At 38.8% G+C, this 19,039-nt stretch overlaps 1 protein-coding gene across 1 annotated transcript in view; it reads right to left on the bottom strand.

Moving 5' to 3' along the window:
* The window catches only part of TEX11 (testis expressed 11), a 515,004-nt gene that overhangs the window by 318,552 nt on the left and 177,413 nt on the right, over positions 1-19,039 (bottom strand). Inside the window, 1 exon segment of the mRNA XM_049871470.1 lies at positions 3,319-3,400. Within this exon segment, the coding sequence (XP_049727427.1) occupies positions 3,319-3,400 (82 nt within the window).

Raw genomic sequence — 19,039 nt, 5'->3', positions numbered from 1 at the left:
CACATAGACCAATGGAACAGAATTGAGAACCCAGATATAGATCCATCCACGTACGAGCAGCTGATATTTGACAAAGGACCAGAGTCACTTAATTGGGGAAAAGACAGCCTTTTTAACAAATGGTGCTGGCATAACTGGATATCCATTTGCAAAAAAATGAAACAGGACCCATACCTCACACCATGCACAAAAACTAACTCCAAGTGGATCAAAGACCTAAACATGAAGACTAAAACGATAAAGATCATAGAAGAAAAAATTGGGACAACCCTAGGAGCCCTAATACAAGGTATAAACAGAATACAAAACATTACCAAAAATGATGAAGAGAAACCCGATAACTGGGAGCTCCTAAAAATCAAACACCTATGCTCATCTAAAGACTTCACCAAAAGAGTAAAAAGACCACCTACAGACTGGGAAAGAATTTTCAGCTATGACATCTCCGACCAGTGCCTGATCTCTAAAATCTACATGATTCTGTCAAAACTCAACCACAAAAAGACAAACAACCCAATCAAGAAGTGGGCAAAGGAAATGAACACACACTTCACTAAAGAAGATATTCAGGCAGCTAACAGACACATGAGAAAATGCTCTCGATCATTAGCCATTAGAGAAATGCAAATTAAAACTACGATGAGATTCCATCTCACACCAGCAAGGCTGGCATTAATCCAAAAAACACAAAATAATAAATGTTGGAGAGGCTGCGGAGAGATTGGAACTCTCATACACTGCTGGTGGGAATGTAAAATGGTACAACCACTTTGGAAATCTATCTGGCGTTATCTTAAACAGTTAGAAATAGAACTACCATACAACCCAGAAATCCCACTCTTGGGAATATACCCTAGAGATACAAGAGCCTTCATACAAACAGATATATGCACACCCATGTTTATTGCAGCTCTGTTTACAATAGCAAAAAGTTGGAAGCAACCAAGGTGTCCATCAACGGATGAATGGGTAAATAAATTGTGGTATATTCACACAATGGAATACTACGCATCGATAAAGAACAGTGACGAATCTCTGAAACATTTCATAACATGGAGGAACCTGGAAGGCATTATGCTGAGCGAAATTAGTCACAGGCAAAAGGACAAATATTGTATAAGACCACTATTATAAGATCTTGAGAAATAGTAAACCTGAGAAGAACACATACTTTTGTGGTTACGAGGGGGGGAGGGAGGGAGGGTGGGAGAGGGTTTTTTATTGATTAATCAGTAGATAAGAACTGCTTTAGGTGAAGGGAAAGACAACACTCAATACATGGAAGGTCAGCTCAATTGGACTGGACCAAAAGCAAAGAAGTTTCCGGGATAAAATGAATGCTTCAAAGGTCAGCGGAGCAAGTGCGGGGGTCTGGGGAACATGGTTTGTGGGGACTTCTAAGTCAATTGGCAAAATAATTCTATTATGAAATCATTCTGCATCCCACTTTGAAATGTGGCATCTGGGGTCTTAAATGCTAACAAGCTGCCATCTAAGATGCATTAATTGGTCTCAACCCACCTGGAGCAAAGGAAAATGAAGAACACCAAGGCCACACGACAACTAAGAGCCCAAGAGACAGAAAGGGCCACATGAACCAGAGACCTACATCATCCTGAGACCAGAAGAACTAGTTGGTGCCCGGCCACAATCGATGACTGCCCTGACAGGGAGCACAGCAGAGGACCCCTGAGGGAGCAGGAGATCAGTGGGATACAGACCCCAAATTCTCATAAAAAGACCAAACTTAATGGTCTGACTGAGACTGGAGGAATCCCGGCGGCCATGCTCCCCAGACCTTCAGTTGACACAGGACAGGAACCATCCCCGAGGACAACTCATCAGAAATGAAAGGGACTGGTCAGCGGGTGGGAGAGAGACGCTGATGAAGAGCGAGCTAATTATATCAGGTGGACACTTGAGATTTTGTTGGCAACTCTTGTCTGGAGGGGGGATGGGAGGATAGAGAGAGAGGGAAGCTGGCAAAATTGTCAGGAAAGGAGAGACTGAAAGGGCTGACTCAAGAGGGGGAGAGCAAGTGGGAGTAGGGAGTAAGATGTATGTAAACTTATATGTGACAGACTGATTGGATTTGTAAACGTTCACTTGAAGCTTAATAAAAGTTATTAAAATAAAATAAAAATTACAAAAAAAAAAAAAAAAGCTAGCAAGCAGCCATCTAAGATACATCTATTTGTCCCATCTCATCCGGAGCAAAGGAGAATGAAGAAAACCAAAGACAAAAGGAAAATATTAGTCCAAAGGACAAATGGACCACACGAACCACAGCCTCCACCAACCTCAGCCCAGAAGAAGTAGATGGTGCCTGGCTACCATCACTAACGGCTCTGAGAGAGATCACAATAGAGGGTCCAAGCAAGAGCAAGAGAAAAATGTAGAACAAAATTCAAATTAACAGATAAAGACCAGGCTAACTCGTCTGACAGAGACTGAAGGAACCCCCAAGAAGATGGCCCCCAGACACCTTGCTAACTCAGAATTGAAGACATACTTTCAACAAAAGATTAGATAAAAAAATAAATAAACAATAACATATGAGGAACGTGCTTCTTAGTTCAATCAAGTATTTGAGACCAAATGGGTAACACCTGCCCAAAAGCAAAGACGAGAAGGCAGGAAGGGACAGGAAAACTGGACGTGCGGACACACAGGGAAACCCGGGTGTAAAGAAAAAGGGGGAGAGTGCTGATACATTGTGGGGATTGCAACCAGTGTCACAAAACAATTTGTGTATAAATTTTTTAAAGAAACTAATTTGCGCTGTAAACTTTCACTCAAATCACAAAAAAATTTAAAAGAACACCCTTTTAAAAAGGAAGAAACTGAAGCACATATAAGCTAGGTGAACTGCCCAACAACCCATAGCTGTATATCAGGGTGTCTATTTTGTGGTGTGTGCATTCTAATCTCTTGATAATTCTGAAAAACAAATACCAATGCTTATACCAGCAATTACAAAAAGCACAGTATTCCAAAGGATTTTCCATAAATAGGTAATCTTCACGGTGGTAGACAATTTAAGAAGGGTTGGGAAGCTACAATTCCCTGCTAGACTAAAAGAAAACTGATCAGTTTTATTGACTTCTTTTTTTTTTTAACCACTTTTTAAATTTGCTTACTCTTCTCTCTTCTTTCTTTCTTTCTTCCTGGCTGACAATCTCTGACTTTCTTATGTGATCAGTTTTCCCTCAGCCAGCCTGAAATTATAACAATTGTTAATATACTAAAAAGATACTATATTTAACAAATCAGTGGTAATATTTCAAAATAGTGATATTTCACACACAGAAATGATACCTCCAATGAGTTCTTCATCAGCTGTTTCACCTTTCAAGAGGATTTTCATCATTAAGAAAAGCCCATGTGGATTTAAATGTTCCTATTTTAAACAAAGAAATCACTAATATTAGACTCCTGGAATGTTAAAGACCATTTCCAAGTAATTGCTTATTTTATTCAACCACAACAAGATGACTCATGATCAAAGGAAATCAAAATGACAAAAGATTATTATCATAACATCTAGTCCATTATCCTTGACTATAATTTCTGATACCTTATTCAATCTAAATGAAATACTATAAGAAAAAAATATGTAAACATTTCTATTAAGTGACAAGCAGTTAATGGCAAAACAACAAACCCAAACCCTTTGCCATTGAGTTGATTCCAACTCATAGCAACCCTACACAATGGAGTAGAAGTGCCCTATAGGGTTTCCAAGGAGCAGCTAGTGGATTTGAACTGCTGACGTTTGGTTTAGCGCCGAGCTATTAACCACTGTGCCACCAGGCCTCCTTCAACAAAAAATCAAAGTAATATCAGACTCGTAGAATGTTAAAGATCATTTCCAAGTAATTGCTTATTTTAGTCAACCACATCAGGATGATTCATGATGAGGAAATCAAAACTGCAAAAGATTATATCATAATATCTTGTCTACCCTTGAGGATATTTTCTGAAACTTTATTTAATCTAAAGGAAATAATACAAGGCAAAGAATATGTAAACATTTCTATTAAGTGACAAGCAGTTGATGGCAAAGTCAGTATTTAAATAGTGTGAATCTGAGGCCATATTCTTAGTAAGCAAAACTCCAAACATCAATTATCTTTTTCTTTGGGGCCTCTAATAACAATGAGGTCCTTTGTAAACAGTGGTAGAATGTGAAATAAAAAGCTTATTGTCTTTCCTATAGGGCATGACTGTCACCTGTACCATTAATAACAATGTACTCTGAATGGTGTTTCCAAATCTTTAGCTGGCACTAATCCATCTGTAATCTCTTGCCTGTTTCCACTATTAACTGACAGAGTACATTTTGTAAATAATTGGTTAAGACTAAAACTGCACTCTAGGGCCACAGAACAGAACTCTTATCTCTACAAAGCATTAGACACACCATAATGACCCCTTACGACAAAGACTCAAGAAATTAAAATGGGCACAAATGAAGACTTTGGATCGAGAACAACAAATACAGAGTTGATGAAACAGACTGAGGAGACAGGACCAAGATGGCGGAATAGTCAGACACTTCCTGTCATCCCTCTTTACAACGAAGACCCCAAACAACTAGTGAATTGAATAAATATGACAATCTAGGAATCCTAATCATTAAAGACAAAGCTGAAGAATCCGACTGAGTGGCACGTGGAAGGAGAGGCAATTCAAAAGCAACAGAAACGGAGAACTACACATCACTGGAGTCCTGCTAGCTGAGACAGCACAGCACGCACGGACTGAGGCAAGCAGCAACATTCCAAGCCAAGGCCTACGACATCTGGTGCAGCTAAGCAGCATCAAATCTCCACACACATCCAGAGCCAAACAGAAGTGACACCACACCTGTGAAAGTTAAGTGCGAGCTCCCAAACCACTGCATGCACTGGCGTGATAACCCCAGAACTTCACAACCGGAAAGCACTCCCTTTTCCTCACCCATATCTCACCCTATTCCAACACCAGTCCCTTGGTATTCGAAAACGCCACAACCCCTAAGCTGGGAACTAAGGGTAGGTGGGGAGGCCCTGACCCTTTTCCCAGCCATGGGCATAAGGGCTCCACAGACATGCAGTGCCCTCCATGCCCGCCCAGTGCCTTGTGGGCCAATTCAACACTGCGTGCCCTCATTAGCATAACACAGGCAGGGCATACACTTGAAGCCCATTTTCACCTGCAGTACCAAGGGGGAGCTGCAGATTTGTGACATTTGACACCACACTGCCCCTAAGAAGGGACCTCACCAACTGACACCGGAGGCCTGAGGGCCAGCAATACCACCCACTCAATCTAGTCACACATGACAGGGGTCTGAGAATTACTGGTGCCTCTCAAGCCCTCTAGCCAACGGCACCGACACCCAAGGACTGGCTGTACTACTCCCCCCCACCACCACTTTGTGCTCTAGCAGAGGTGGACATTCCTCCATTCAGACATCCAGGGGCAGCAAAGAGTGCCTTGCCTTGCCCCACACATCGCCAACCACTGCAACCAGAGACCTAAGCCTGCTCTGAACACCCCCACACAGCCCTGCCTGCCTAGAACTGTAGGTTAGAGTCTGCAACACACGGTGACCAATGATCTGGACACCTGTGCCCTGAATAATTGCACCCCTGCAAGAACAGTGAATAGATTCCTGGGCTCACACACCTAGTAGGTGCTCTGACCACATGCAGACAGGATGTGAGAGCTTCAACGATGCCAATAACCGAAGTAGAAAACACACTCAGCCTACTTGGACATATCAAAACAAAACAAAAATACAGGATGTAGTTAACAAAAATACAATAAATATGATAACTTATTGATGTCTCAGAGATAAGAGTCAGCAACAAACCAAATAAAGGAGCAGGTCAAGATGGCTCCAGCAAGTGACCAAAATCAAGAACCAGAAAGCCTTCCAGGGGAAAATAAGGTAACAGAACTACCTGAGAAAGAATTCAAAAGGCTAATATACAGAGCACTCCAAGAGATCAGGAAAGAGATAAGGCAAAACTCTGACCAAACCAAGGGAACACACAATAGAAGAATTCAAGAAACAATACAAGAACAAAACAAAAGAATAAAGAGGCTGCTAGAAACTATACAGAGAAAGCAATGAGAAATCCAAAAGATTAACAATAAAATTTCAGAATTAGACAACTCAATAGAAGGTCACAGGAGCAGAATTCAGACAAAGGAAGTCAGAATTAGTAAGATGGAAGATAAATCCCTTGACACCAATTTGTTTGAGAAAAAATCAGAAAAAAGAATATAAAAAAAAAGAAAGCCTAAAAATGATGTGGGATACTATCAAGAGGAAAAACTTTCAAGTGACTGGAGTACCAGAACAGGGGAAGGATAACAGAAAACATAGAGAGAATTGAACATATGCTGGCAGAAAACTTTCCTAATATCATGAAAAATGACAAGATATCTACTCAAGAAGCTCCGTGAACCCCATAGAGGATAGACCACAAAAGTCACAAAGACATATCATAATCAAACTTGCCAAAACCAAAGACAGAGAAAGAATCTTGAGAGCAGCTAGGGATAAACGAAAAATCACCTACAAAGGTGAAGCAATAAGATTAAACTCTGATTACTCAGCAGAAACCATGCGGCAAAGCAATAGGATAGCATATATAAAGCCTTGAAGGAAAAAAAATGGTCAGGCAAGAATTATATATCCAGAAAAGTTGTCTCTTAAATAAGATGGTGAAATGAGGTCATTTACAGTTAAACAGAAATTAAGGGAATTTGTAAAAACTGTACCAAAATTACAAGTAACATTAAAGGGAGTCCTCCAGTTAGAAAATCAACATTACACAACAATCCATGACTAAGGCACAGGACAGATCAACCAGTTATCAACCAAAATAAGGAATTCACAAAAACAGATCAAAGCTAAAAGGCTGAAAATAGAGAACCAGAGACATCAATATGTAAACAATGACAAATCAAAATAAAAGGGGAATAAACAGTGTAGTCATAGAACTTTCATATGAAGAGAAAGCCAAGGCATTATTAAAAAATAAAAGATTGGATTAAACTTAGAAAAATAAAGGTAACTTTCAAGGTAACCACAAAGGAAGCTAATGAACCCATCCATCAAAATAACAAAGAAGAAAAACATAAAGACTCACCAAATACAAAATCAACAATAATGAAACAGATGAAAAGAAGATACATAAACTAAAAGAACTCATCACAGAAAATTAAGCCCAACAAAGAAACTGTTGACACCACACACACACACACACACACACAAATCAGAATGACATCGGTAAATTCATATCTACTAATAGTTACACTGAATATAAATGGTCTAAATGCACAAGTAAAGAGACAGAGAGTGGCAGAATGAATTTTAAAAAATGATGTATCTATATGCTGTCTACAAGAGACAAATCTCAGACACAAAGACAAAAACTAAAACTCAGAGGATAGAAAAAATATGTATCAAGGAAATAGCAACCAAAAAAAGCAGGAGTAGCAATATTAATCTCTGATGAAATAGACTTTAAAGCAAAATCCACCACAAAGGATAAGGAAGGACACTATATAATGATTAAATGGTAAATACACCACGAAGACATAACCATAATAAATATATACGCACCCAATGATAGGGCTCCAAAATACATAAAACTAGCTCTAATAGCATTGAAAAGAGAGATAGAAAGCTCCAGAATAATAGTAGGAGACTTCAACACACCACTTACAATGAAGGGCAGAATATCTAGAAACTCAATAAAGATACAGAAGATCTAAATGCCACCATCAGTCAGCTTGACCTTATAGATATATACAGAACACTCCACACAATAGCAGCAAAGTATACTTCTTTTCCAATGATAATGAAACATTCTTCAGAACAGACCACATTTTAGGCCAAAGAGCAAACCTTAACAAAATCCAAAACATTGAAATAATACAAAGCATTTTCTCTGATCACAATGCAATGAAAGCAGAAATCAAAAACAGAAAGAGCAACGAAAAAAAAAATCAAATACATGGAAACTGAACAATACCTTCTTTAAAAACTATTGGGTTACAGGAGAAATCAAGGACAGAATAAAGAAATTCATACAATCAAGTGGGAATGAAAACACATCTTACCAAAACATTTGGCACACAGCAAAAGGACTGCTTAGAGATCAATTCACAGAAAAAGAAGGGCCAAAATCAAACAATTAACCCTATAACTAGTATAGAAAAAGAACAGCAAAAGAAGTCCTCGGGCACCAGAAGAAAGGAAATAATGGCAATTAGAGCAGAAATAAATACAATAGAGAATAAAAAAGATTACAAGAATCAAGAAGACCAAAAGTTAGTTCTTTAAAAAGATCAACAAAATCAACAAACCACTGGCCGGACAGGCAAAAGAAAAACAGAACAGGAAGCAAATAACATGAATAAGATATGAGATGAGTGATATCACAACACACCCAACTAAAAAAAAAGATTATAACGAAATACTACGAAAAATTATACTCCAACAAATTAAAAAACCTAGAGGATGGACAAATTTCTGGAAACACTACCTATCTAAACTAACACAAACTGAGGTAGAAAAACCTAACAAACCCATAAAAAACTAAAAGATTAAAAAAAAAAAAAACTCCCAACCAAAAAAAAAAGTCCCTAGCCCAGGCTGCCTCACTGGTGAATTGTACCAAATTTTGAAAGAAGAGCTAACACCAATACTACTCAAGCTATTTCAGAGCATACAAAAGGAAGGAATACTCCCAAACCCATTATGTGAAGCCAGCATGACCCTGCTACCAAAGCCTGGCAAATACACCACAAAAAAAAAAAAAAAACTACAGACAAATAGCCTTCACGAACATAGACATAAAAATCCTCAACAAAATTATACCCAATAGAATTCAATTGCATTTTTAAAAAATTATACAACATGATCAAGTGGGATTCATACCAGGTATGCAGGAATAAAAAAAATTTTTTTTTATGCAGGAATGGTTCAACATTAGAAAATCAATCAACGTAATAAACCACATAAATAAAACAAAAAAACCACATGATAGTATTAATCAATGCAGAAGAGGCATTTGACAAAGTCCCACACCCATTCCTGATAAAAACTCTCAGCAAAATAGGAACAGAAGGGAAATTCCTCAACATAATAATGGGCCTTTATACAAAGCCAACAGCCAGCATCATTCGAAATGGAGAGACTGAAAGCATTTACCTTGAGAACGGGAACAGACAAGGATGCCCTTTATCATCACTCATTCAACACTGTGCTGGAGGTACTAGCCAGAGCAATAAGGCCAAAAAACGAAATAAAGGGCATCCAAATTGGTAAGGAAGAAGTAAAATTATCCCTATTTGCAAATGATATGACCCTGTACAGAAAACCCCCGAAGAATCCACAAGAAACCTACTGGAACTAATAGAATATTTCAGCAAAGTAGTAGGATAAGATAGAAGATTAAAAAGAAAAAAATCAGTATGATTCCTGTACACCAACAAAGGGAACTTCGAAAGGAAATCAACAAATCAATACCATTTACAATAGCCCCCAAGAAGATAAAGTACACAGGAATAAATCTAACCAGGGATGTTAAAGACCCATACAAAGAAAAATACAAAACACTACTGCAAGAAACCAAAAGAAACTGACATTAGTTGCAATCCCCACAATGTGACAGTATACTCCCCCTTTCCACCCCAGCTTCCCTGTGTCCATTCAACCAGTTCCTGGCCCTTCCTGCCTTCTTATCCTGCCTCGGACAGGAGCTGCCCATTTCGTCTCGTGTATCTGATTGAACTAAGAAGCACATTCCTCATATGTATTATTTTTCATTTTATGTTGTTGTTGTTAGGTGCTGTCCAGTTGGTTCTGACTCATAGCGATGCTGTGTAAAACAGAATGAAACACTGCCCAGTCCTGCACCATCCTCACAGTCATTCCTATACTTGAGCCCATTGTTGCAGCCACTGTGTTATTCCATCTCATTGAGGGTCTTTCTCTTTTTCACTAGCCTGCTACTTGACCAAGCATGCTGTCCTTCTCCAGGGACTGATCCCTCCTGATAACATGCCGAAAGTATGTAAGACTTAGTCTCGCCATCCTTGCTTCTAAGAAGCATTCTGGTTGTACTTCTTCTAAGACAGATCTGTTCATTTTTTTGGCAGTCCACAGAATATTCGATATTCATCACCAACACGACAATTCAAAAGCATCAATTCTTCTTCAGTCTTCTTTATTCATTGTCCAGCTTTCACATGCATATGAGACAATCCGAAATGCCATGCCTTGAGTCAGGTGCACCTTAGTCTTCAAGGTGACATCTTTGCTTTTCAACACTTCAAAGAGGTCTTTTTGCAGCAGATTTGCCCAATGTAATTTGTCTTTTGATTTTGGATCCAAGTGAAATGGAAACCTTGACAACTTCAATCTTTTCCCCGTTTAGCATGATGTTGCTTATTGGCCCAGTTTTGAGGGTTTTTGTTTTCTTCATGTTGAGCTGTAGTCTATACTGAAGGCTGCGGTCTTTAAACTTCATCAGTAAGTGCTTCAAGTCCTCTGCACTTTCAGCAAGCAACGTTGTGTCATCTGCATAACACAGGTTGTTAACGAGTCTTCCTCCAATCTGGATGCCCCATTCCTCTTCATACAGTCCAGCTTCTCGGATTATTTGTTCAGCACACAAATTGAATAAGGATGGTGAAAGGATACAGTCCCGATGCACACCTTTCCTGACTTTAAGCCACACAGTATCTCCTTGTTCTGTTAGAACAGCTGTTTCTTGATCTATGTACAGGCTTCTCATGAGCACAATTAAGTGTTCTGGAATTCCCATTCTTCACAATGTTATCCATAATTTGTTATGATCCACAGAGTCGAATGTCTTTGCATAGTCAATAAAACACAGGTAAACATCCTTCTGGTATTCTCTGCTTTCATCCAGGATCCACTTGACATCAGCAATGTTATCACTGGTTCCACGTCTTCTTCCGAATCTGGCTTGAATTTCTGGCAGTTCCCTGTTGATATACTGCTGCAGCCGCTTTTCAACGATCTTCAGCAAAATTTCACCTGTGTGTGATCTTAATGAATATTGTTCGATAATTTCTGCATTCGGTTGGATCATGTTTCTTAGGAATAGGCATAAATACGGATCTCTTCCAGTTGGTTGGCCAGGTAGCTGTCTTCCAAATTTGTTGACATAGATGAGTGAGCACTTCCAGGGCTGCATCCGTTTGCTGAATGCCTTCAGTGCAGCTTGGACTTCTTCCTTCAGTACCATCGGTTCCTGATCATATGCTACCCCCTAAAATGGTTGAATGTCAACCAATTCTTTTTGGTATAGTGACTCTATGTATTTCTTCAATCTTCTTTTGATGCTTCCTGCGTCGTTTAATATATTCTCTGTAGAATCCTTCACTATTGCAACTTGGGGCTTCAGTTTTTTTTTGTCAGTTCTTTCAGCTTGAGAAATGCTGAGCGCATTCTTCCCTTTTGGTTTTCTACCTCCAGGTCTTTGCACATGTCATTATAATACTTTGTCTTCTCAAGCCGCCCTTGGAAATCTTCTTTTCAGCTCTTTTACTTCATCATTTCTTCCTTTTGATTTAGCTACTCGATGTTTGAGAGCAAGTTTCAGAGTCTTTTCTGACATCCGTTTGGTCTTTTCTTTCTTTCCTGTCTTTTTAATGACCTCTTCCTTTCTTCATGTATGATGTCCTGATGTCATTCCACAACTGTCTGGTCTTTGGTCATTAGTGTTCAATGCATCAAATCAATTCTTGAGATGATCTCTAAATTCAGGAGGTGTATACTCAAAGTCATATTTCGGCTCTCGTGGACTTGTTTTGTTTTGTAGTCCTGTATGATCTTTGTCTGAGGAGTGGGCTTCAGGAATTGTTTCAGTTCTGGTTAACAGACCATCTAGGGGCCACGGTTTTGGGGGTTCCTCCAGTCTGTGTCAGACCATTAAGTCTGGTCTCTTTGCATGAATTTGAGTTGTGTTTCCTATCAGGGCAGTCAATGGTGGTAGCTGGGCACCATCTAGTTGTTCTGATCTCAGGCTGGTGGAGTCTGGTTTTTCTGTGGACCTTTAGTCTCTTGGGCTAGTATTTTCCTTGTGTCTTTGGCTTTCTTCATTTTCCTTTGCTCTGAGTCATATGGGACAAATTGATGCGTCTTAGATGGGTGCTCACAAACTTTTAAGACCCCAGATGCAACTCAACTAAGTGATATGCAGAACATTTTCTTAATAAACATTTTTATGACAATGGACCTAGATGTTCCCCAGAACTATGGTCCCCAGTCCTCAGCCCCAGCTACTCTGTCCCTCAAAGTGTTTGGATGTGTCCAGGAAACTTCTTAGCATTTGCTTTGGTCCAGTTGTGCTGACTTCCCCTGTACTGTGTGTTGTCCTTCCTTTCACTGAGATTGATCCTTGTCTACTGTCTAGTGAGTGAGTTCCCTTCCTCTCCCTCCCACCCTCGTAACCATCAAAGAATGTTTTTTTCTGTTTAAACCTTTTCTTGACTTCTTATAATAGTGGTCTCATACAATATTTGTTCTTTTGTGGCTAACTTCACTCTGCATAATGCCCTCCACATTCATCCACAGTGAGAGAGGTTTCATGGATTCATCATTGTTCTTTATCATTGCATAGTATTCCATTGTGTGTATGTACCATGGTAACCCTGGTGGCATAGTGGTTAAGTGCTACGGCTGCTAACCAAATGGTCCAAAGTTCAAATCTGCCAGGCGCTCGTTGGAAACTCTATGGGGCGGTTCTACTCTGTCCTATAGGGTCGCTATGAGTCGGAATCTACTCAATGGCAGTGGGGTTGCTATATGTACCATAATCTGTTTATTCATTCATCTGTTGATGGGCACCTAGGTTGTTACCATCTTTTTGCTATTGGGAACAATGCTGCAATGAACATAGGTATGCATATGTCTATTTGTGTGATGGCTCATATTTCTCTAGGATAGATTCCTAGGAGTAGAATTCCTGGATCGTATGGTATTTCTATTTCTAGCTTTTATAGGAAGCGTGAAATTGTTTTCCAGAGAGGTTGCACCTTTTTATATTCCCACGAGTAGTGCGTGAGTGTTTCAATCTCTCAACAACCTTTCCAGCATTTATTATTTTGTGTTTTTTGGATTAGTACCAGCATCATTGGGGTGAAATGGTGGCTCATTGTAGTTTTTATTCGCATTACTGTAATGGCTAATGGTCACGAGCATTTCCTCCTATGGTTTCTTTGCTGAAGTGCCTCTTCATATCCTTGACCCATTTTTTAATTCGGTTATTTGTCTTTTATTGTTGTTGAGGTGTTGCAGTATCTTATACATTTTAGAGATTAGACCCTTATCGGATATGTCGTAGCCAAAAACTTTTTCCCCGTCTGTAGGTTCTCTTTTTACTCTTTTGGTGAAGTCTTTGGATGAGCATAAGTCCTTGATTTTTTAGGAGCTCCTAGTTATCTAGATTATCTTACAGTGTTTGTGCTGTTAGTTATGGTTTGCATACTATTTATGCCATGTAGAAGGACTCCTAGTGTGGTCCCTATTTTTTCTTCCATGGTCTTTATCATTTTAGATTTTATATTTATGTGTTTTTTCCATTTTGAGTTAGTTTTTGTACATGATATGAGGTATGGATCCTGTTTCATTTTTTTGTAGACAGATATGCAGTTATGCCAGCACCATTTGTTAAAGAGTCTGTCTTTTCCCCATTTAAAGCACTTGAGCCTTTGTCAAATATCAGCTGCACATCTGGGCTCTCCATTCTGTTCCATTGGCTGTTTTGACTATCATACGGAGGTATAAAAGGTTCTAAAATCAGGTAGTTCAAGGCCTTCCACTTTGTTCTTCTTCAGTAATGCTTTACTTATCCGGGGCCTCTTCTCTTTCCATATAAATTTAGGGATTTGTTTAACCATCTCATTATAAAATGCTGTTGGAATTTGAATTGCATTGTATCTGCAGATCGCTTTTGGTAGAACTGACATTTTCACAATGTTGAGTCTTCCTATCCATGAACATATTATGTTTTTCCACTTATGTCAGTCTCTTTTGGTTTCTTGCCGTAGTGTTTTGTAGTTTTCTTGTATAGGTCTCTTATGTCTCTGGTTAGATTTATTCGTTAGTACTTTATCTTCTTGGGGGCTATTGTAAATTGTATTGATTTCGTGATTTCATTTTCAAAGTTCTCTGTTGGTGTAGAGGAATTGAACTGGTTTTTTGTATGTTTATCTTGTATCCTGATACCTTGCTAAAATCTATTAGTTTCAGTAGCTTTCTTGTGGATTCTTTGGGGCTTTCTGTGTATAAGGTCATATCATCTGCGAATAGGGATACTTTTACTTCTTCCTTACCAATTTGGATGCCCTTTCTTTTTCTTGCCTTATTTCTCTGTCTAGGACCTCCAGCACAATGTTGAATAAGACTGATGATAAAGGGCTTCCTGGTCTGGCTCCTGTTCTCAGGGGAATGCTTTCAGACTTTCTCCCTTTAGAATGATGTGAGCTGTTGGCTTCGTATAAATGCCCTTTACTATGTTGACGAATTTCCCTTCTGTTTCTATTTTGCTGAGAGTTTTTTTTTTTTTAAATCAGGAATGGGTTTTGGACTTTGTCAAATGCCTTTTCTGCATCAACTGATAAGATCACTTGGTTCTTATCTTTTGTTTTATTTATGTCATGGATTACATTGTTCTTCTAATGTTGGACCATCCCTGCATACCTGATATGAATATCACTTGGTCATGGTGAATTTTTTTTGATATGTTGTTGAATTCTATTGGCTAGAATTTTGTTGAGGATTTTTGCATTTATGCTCATGAGGGCTATTGGTCTGTAATTTTCTTTGTTTATGGCACCTGTACCTGGTTTTGGTATCAGGGTTATGCTGACTTCATAGAATGAGTTTGGAAGTATTCCATCCTTTTCTATGCTCTGAAATATTTTTAGTAGTAGTAATGTTATCTATTCTCTGAAAATTTGGTTGAATTCTCCAGTGATGCCATCTGGGCCAGGGGTTTTTTTTTGTTGAGAGTTTTTTTTTTTTAATTACCTCTTAAATCTCTATTTTGTTGTGGTTTTATTTACTTAGTCTACCTCAGCTTGTGTTAATTCAGATAGGCAGTGTGTTTCTAGAAATTTGTCCATTTCCTCCAGGTTTTCCAATTTGCTGGAGTACAATTTTCATAGTATTCTGTTATGATTCTTTTTATTCCAGTTGAGTCTGTGGGGATATTGCCCATCTCCTTTTTTATTCAGGTTATTTGCTTCCTCTCCTGTTTTTCTTTTGTCAGTTTGGCCAATGATTTGTCAACTTTGTTGGTCTTTTCAAAGTTGGTCTTGTTGATTCTTTCCATTTTTTTAATTCTCTGTTGTATTTATTTCTGCTCTAACCTTTATTATTTGCTTTCTTCTGGTGCCTGAGGGCTCCTTTTGCTGCTCTCTTTCCATTTGTTCGAGTTGTAGAGTTAATATTTTGATTTTGGCCCTTTTTTTCTTTTGGGATGTGTGTATTTATTGCTATAAATTGACCTCTAAGCAATGATTTTGCAGTGGCCTAAAGGTTCTAATAAGATGTTTTCATTCTCATTTGATTCTATGCATTTCTTTATTCTGCTCTTGATTTCTTCTATAACCCAGTAGTTTTCAAGGAAAGCGTTGTTCAGTTTCCATGTATTTGATTTTTTTTTTCTTGCTCTTTCTGTTCCTGATTTCTACTTTTATGACTTTGTGGTCATAGAAGATGCTTTGTAATATTTTGATGTTTTGGATTTTATTAAGGCTTGCTTTGTGGCCTAAAATGTGGTCTATTCTGCACAATGTTCCTTGTGCATTGCAAAAGAATGTATTCTTGGCTGCTGTTGGGTGAAGTGTTCTAGATATGTCCATGAAGTCAAGCTGATTGATTGTGGCATTTAGGTCTTCCATGTCTTTATTGAGTTTCCTTCTAGATGTTCTGTTCTTCACTGAAAGTGGTGTGCTGAAATTTCCTACTATTATTGTGGAACTGTCTCTTTCTATTCTCAACACTGTTAGAGTTTCTTTTATATATTTTGGAGCCCTGTCATTGGGTCTGTATAAATTTATCATGGTTATGTCCTCCTGGTGTATCTACCCTTTGATCATTATATAGTGTCTTTCCTTATCCTTTGTGGTAGATTATGCTTGAAGACTGTTGTCTTAGTCATCTATAACAAAAAGTCTGCTATAACAGAAATACCACAAGTGGATGGCTTTAACAAAGAGAATTTTATTCTCTCACAGTCCAGTACACTAGAAGTCTGAATTCAGGGTACCAGCTTCAGGGTAAGGCTTTCTCTCTCTGTCTACTCTGGAGGAAGGTCCTTGTCTGGGAGTGTCTCAACACTGGAACCTCAGGTCCAAAGGACAGGCTCTGCTCCCGGCACTGCTTTCTTGGTGGTATGAGGTCTCCAACTCTCTGCTTGCTTCCTTTTCCTTTTATCTCTTGTAGGATAAAAGGTTGTACAGGCCTCGCCCCAAGGAAACTCCCTTTACATTGGATCAGGGGTGTTACTTGAGCAAGGGTGTTACATCTCACCCTAATACTCTTTAACCACAGGCAGAGAATAGGATTTATAACACATTGGAAAATCACAAAATGGAGGGCAACCACACATGGCCTAACCAAGTTGACACATATTTTTGGGGACACAATTCAATCCATTACATCTGTTTTACCATCTATTAATATTGCCACTCCTGCTTTTTTGGTTGTGCGTTGCTTGATATATTTTTTTTACGTCCTTTGAGTTTTAATTTCTTTGTGTCTTTGAGTCCAAGGTGTGTCTCTTGTAGGCTGCATATAGACAGATCATGTTTTTTTATCCATTCTGCCACTCTCTGTCTCTTTATTGGTGCATTTAGTCCATTTACATTCAATGTAATTATTAATAGGTATGAGTTTACTGCTGTAATTTTGATGTATTTTTTTGTGGTGTTGATAGTTTCTTTGTTCCACTCAATTTTCTGTGCTGAGTCACTTTTCTTTATGTATTTTGTTTTCATCTTTTTCATTATTTTGATTTTCTGTTTACCAAGTCCATGTTTTTCCTCTTTTTTATTTTGATGGGTGGATTTGTTAGCTTCTTTTGTGGTTATCTTAAAATTTACCTTCATTTTTCCAAGTTTAAACCTATCTTTTATTTCTTGATATCACCTTAACTTACTCCTCATATGGAAGTTGTATGACTACACTGTTTACTTCCTCTTTTTTGTTTTAATGTTGTCATCATTTATGGACTGACATCTCTTTCCCTATTTTCAGTCTCTTAAAAAAAATTTTTTTTTTTTTTAGCTTTGATTTATTTTTGCAACTTCCCTATCTGGGTTGATATGTGGTTGTTCTGCCCTGTGTTGTAGTCTTGGGTTATTGTCTAATATTTTTGGTTCTGTAACTGGAGTACTCCCTTTAATATTTCTTGTAATTTTGGTTTGGTTTTTACAAATTCCTTTAACTGCTGCTTATCTGGAAATGCCCTAATTTTGCCATCATATTTGAAAGACAGTTTTGCTGCATATATAATTCCTGGCTGACAACTTTTTTTCCTTCAAGGTTTTATATATGTCATCCCACTGCCTTCTTGCCTGTGCGGTATTCCTAGCCTCTCTTGAGATTCTATCTTTGTCTTTGGTTTTGGCAAGTTTGATTATAATGTGTCTTGGTGACTTTCTTTTAGGATCTACCCTGTGTGGGATTCGTTGAGCTTCTTGGATAGATATCTTCTAATCTTTCATGATATTAGGGAAGTTTTCTGCCAGCAAATCTTCAATAATTCTCTCTGTATTTTCTGCCCCCCCCTTCAGGTACTCCAATCACTTGTAGGTTTTTCCTCTTGATAGCGCCCCACATAATCCTTAGGGTTTCTTCATTTTTTAAGTTCTTTTTTCTGATTTTTCCTGAAATAAATTGGTGTCAAGGAATTTATCTTCAATTGCACTAATTCTTATTTTCATTGCCTCAGTTCTGCTCCTATGACCTTCTATTGAATTGTCTAATTCTGAAATTTAATTGTTAATCTTTTGGATTTCTAGTTGCTGTCTCTATTATTTCTAGCAGCCTGTTAAATGTGTCATTTTATTCTTGTATCACTTTCCTTAATTCCTGTATTGTTTTGTCTGTGTGTTCCTTGGCTTGGTCTGAGTCTTGCCTGATCTCCTTCCTGATCTCTTGAAGAGCTCTGTATAGTAATCTTTTGAATTCCACCTCTGGTAATTCCAAGACCTAATCTTCCTCTGGAAGGTCTCCTGGTTCTTTATTTTGGTTGCTTTCTGGAGCCATCTTGACCTGCTTCTTTATGTGATCTGATACTGAGTTTTGTCTCCAAGCAATCAGTAAGTCATTGTATTTATTTTTTGTATGTTTATTTACTGCAGCCTAGCTTTTTGTATTTTTTTTACATGTCTGACTAGGCTGGGTGTGTGGGATACTTTGGTTACTGGTATCTATGAAGCTCTCACGTCTTGTCTCCAGGTGGTTAGAGCAGCTTCTAGGTGTGTGAGCCCAGGAGTCTGTTCACTTTCCTTGTGTGGATGTGGCACAGGTGTCCAGGTTGTCGTTAACTGAGTGTGTGGTGCAGACTGTCACTTACAGTCCTAGATGGGCAGGGCTCTGTAGGGGTGTTTGGAGCAGGCATAGGTATCTGGTTGCAGTAGGGGGCTATGTACAGAGTAAGGCAGGGGGCTGATGGCTGTTTCCAGGTGCCTGGGTGGAAGGCATGTTCCTGTTCCCTAGAACATGCAGGTGGGTGGGTTTTGCAGCTGGTCCTTGGGCTCCCAGTGCTGTTGGATAGATTGACACGGGAGGCACCACTTATTCTCAGACCCCAGTCATGGGTGGCTAGATGGAGTGGGAGATACCACCAGCCCTCAGGCCCCTATTATGGGTGGTTGAGGTCCCTACATAATGGGCAGGGCTGTGTCACAAATCTGCAAATCCCCCTTGGCTGCTGCAGTTGAAAACAGACTTCAGGTGAGGAAGGGCCAAGATGGCTAACTAGTCAGA

The sequence above is a fragment of the Elephas maximus genome, chromosome X (genome assembly GCF_024166365.1).
Source record: "Elephas maximus indicus isolate mEleMax1 chromosome X, mEleMax1 primary haplotype, whole genome shotgun sequence".
NCBI lineage: Eukaryota > Metazoa > Chordata > Mammalia > Proboscidea > Elephantidae > Elephas > Elephas maximus.
This window is presented reverse-complemented; position numbering and strand designations above follow the sequence as displayed.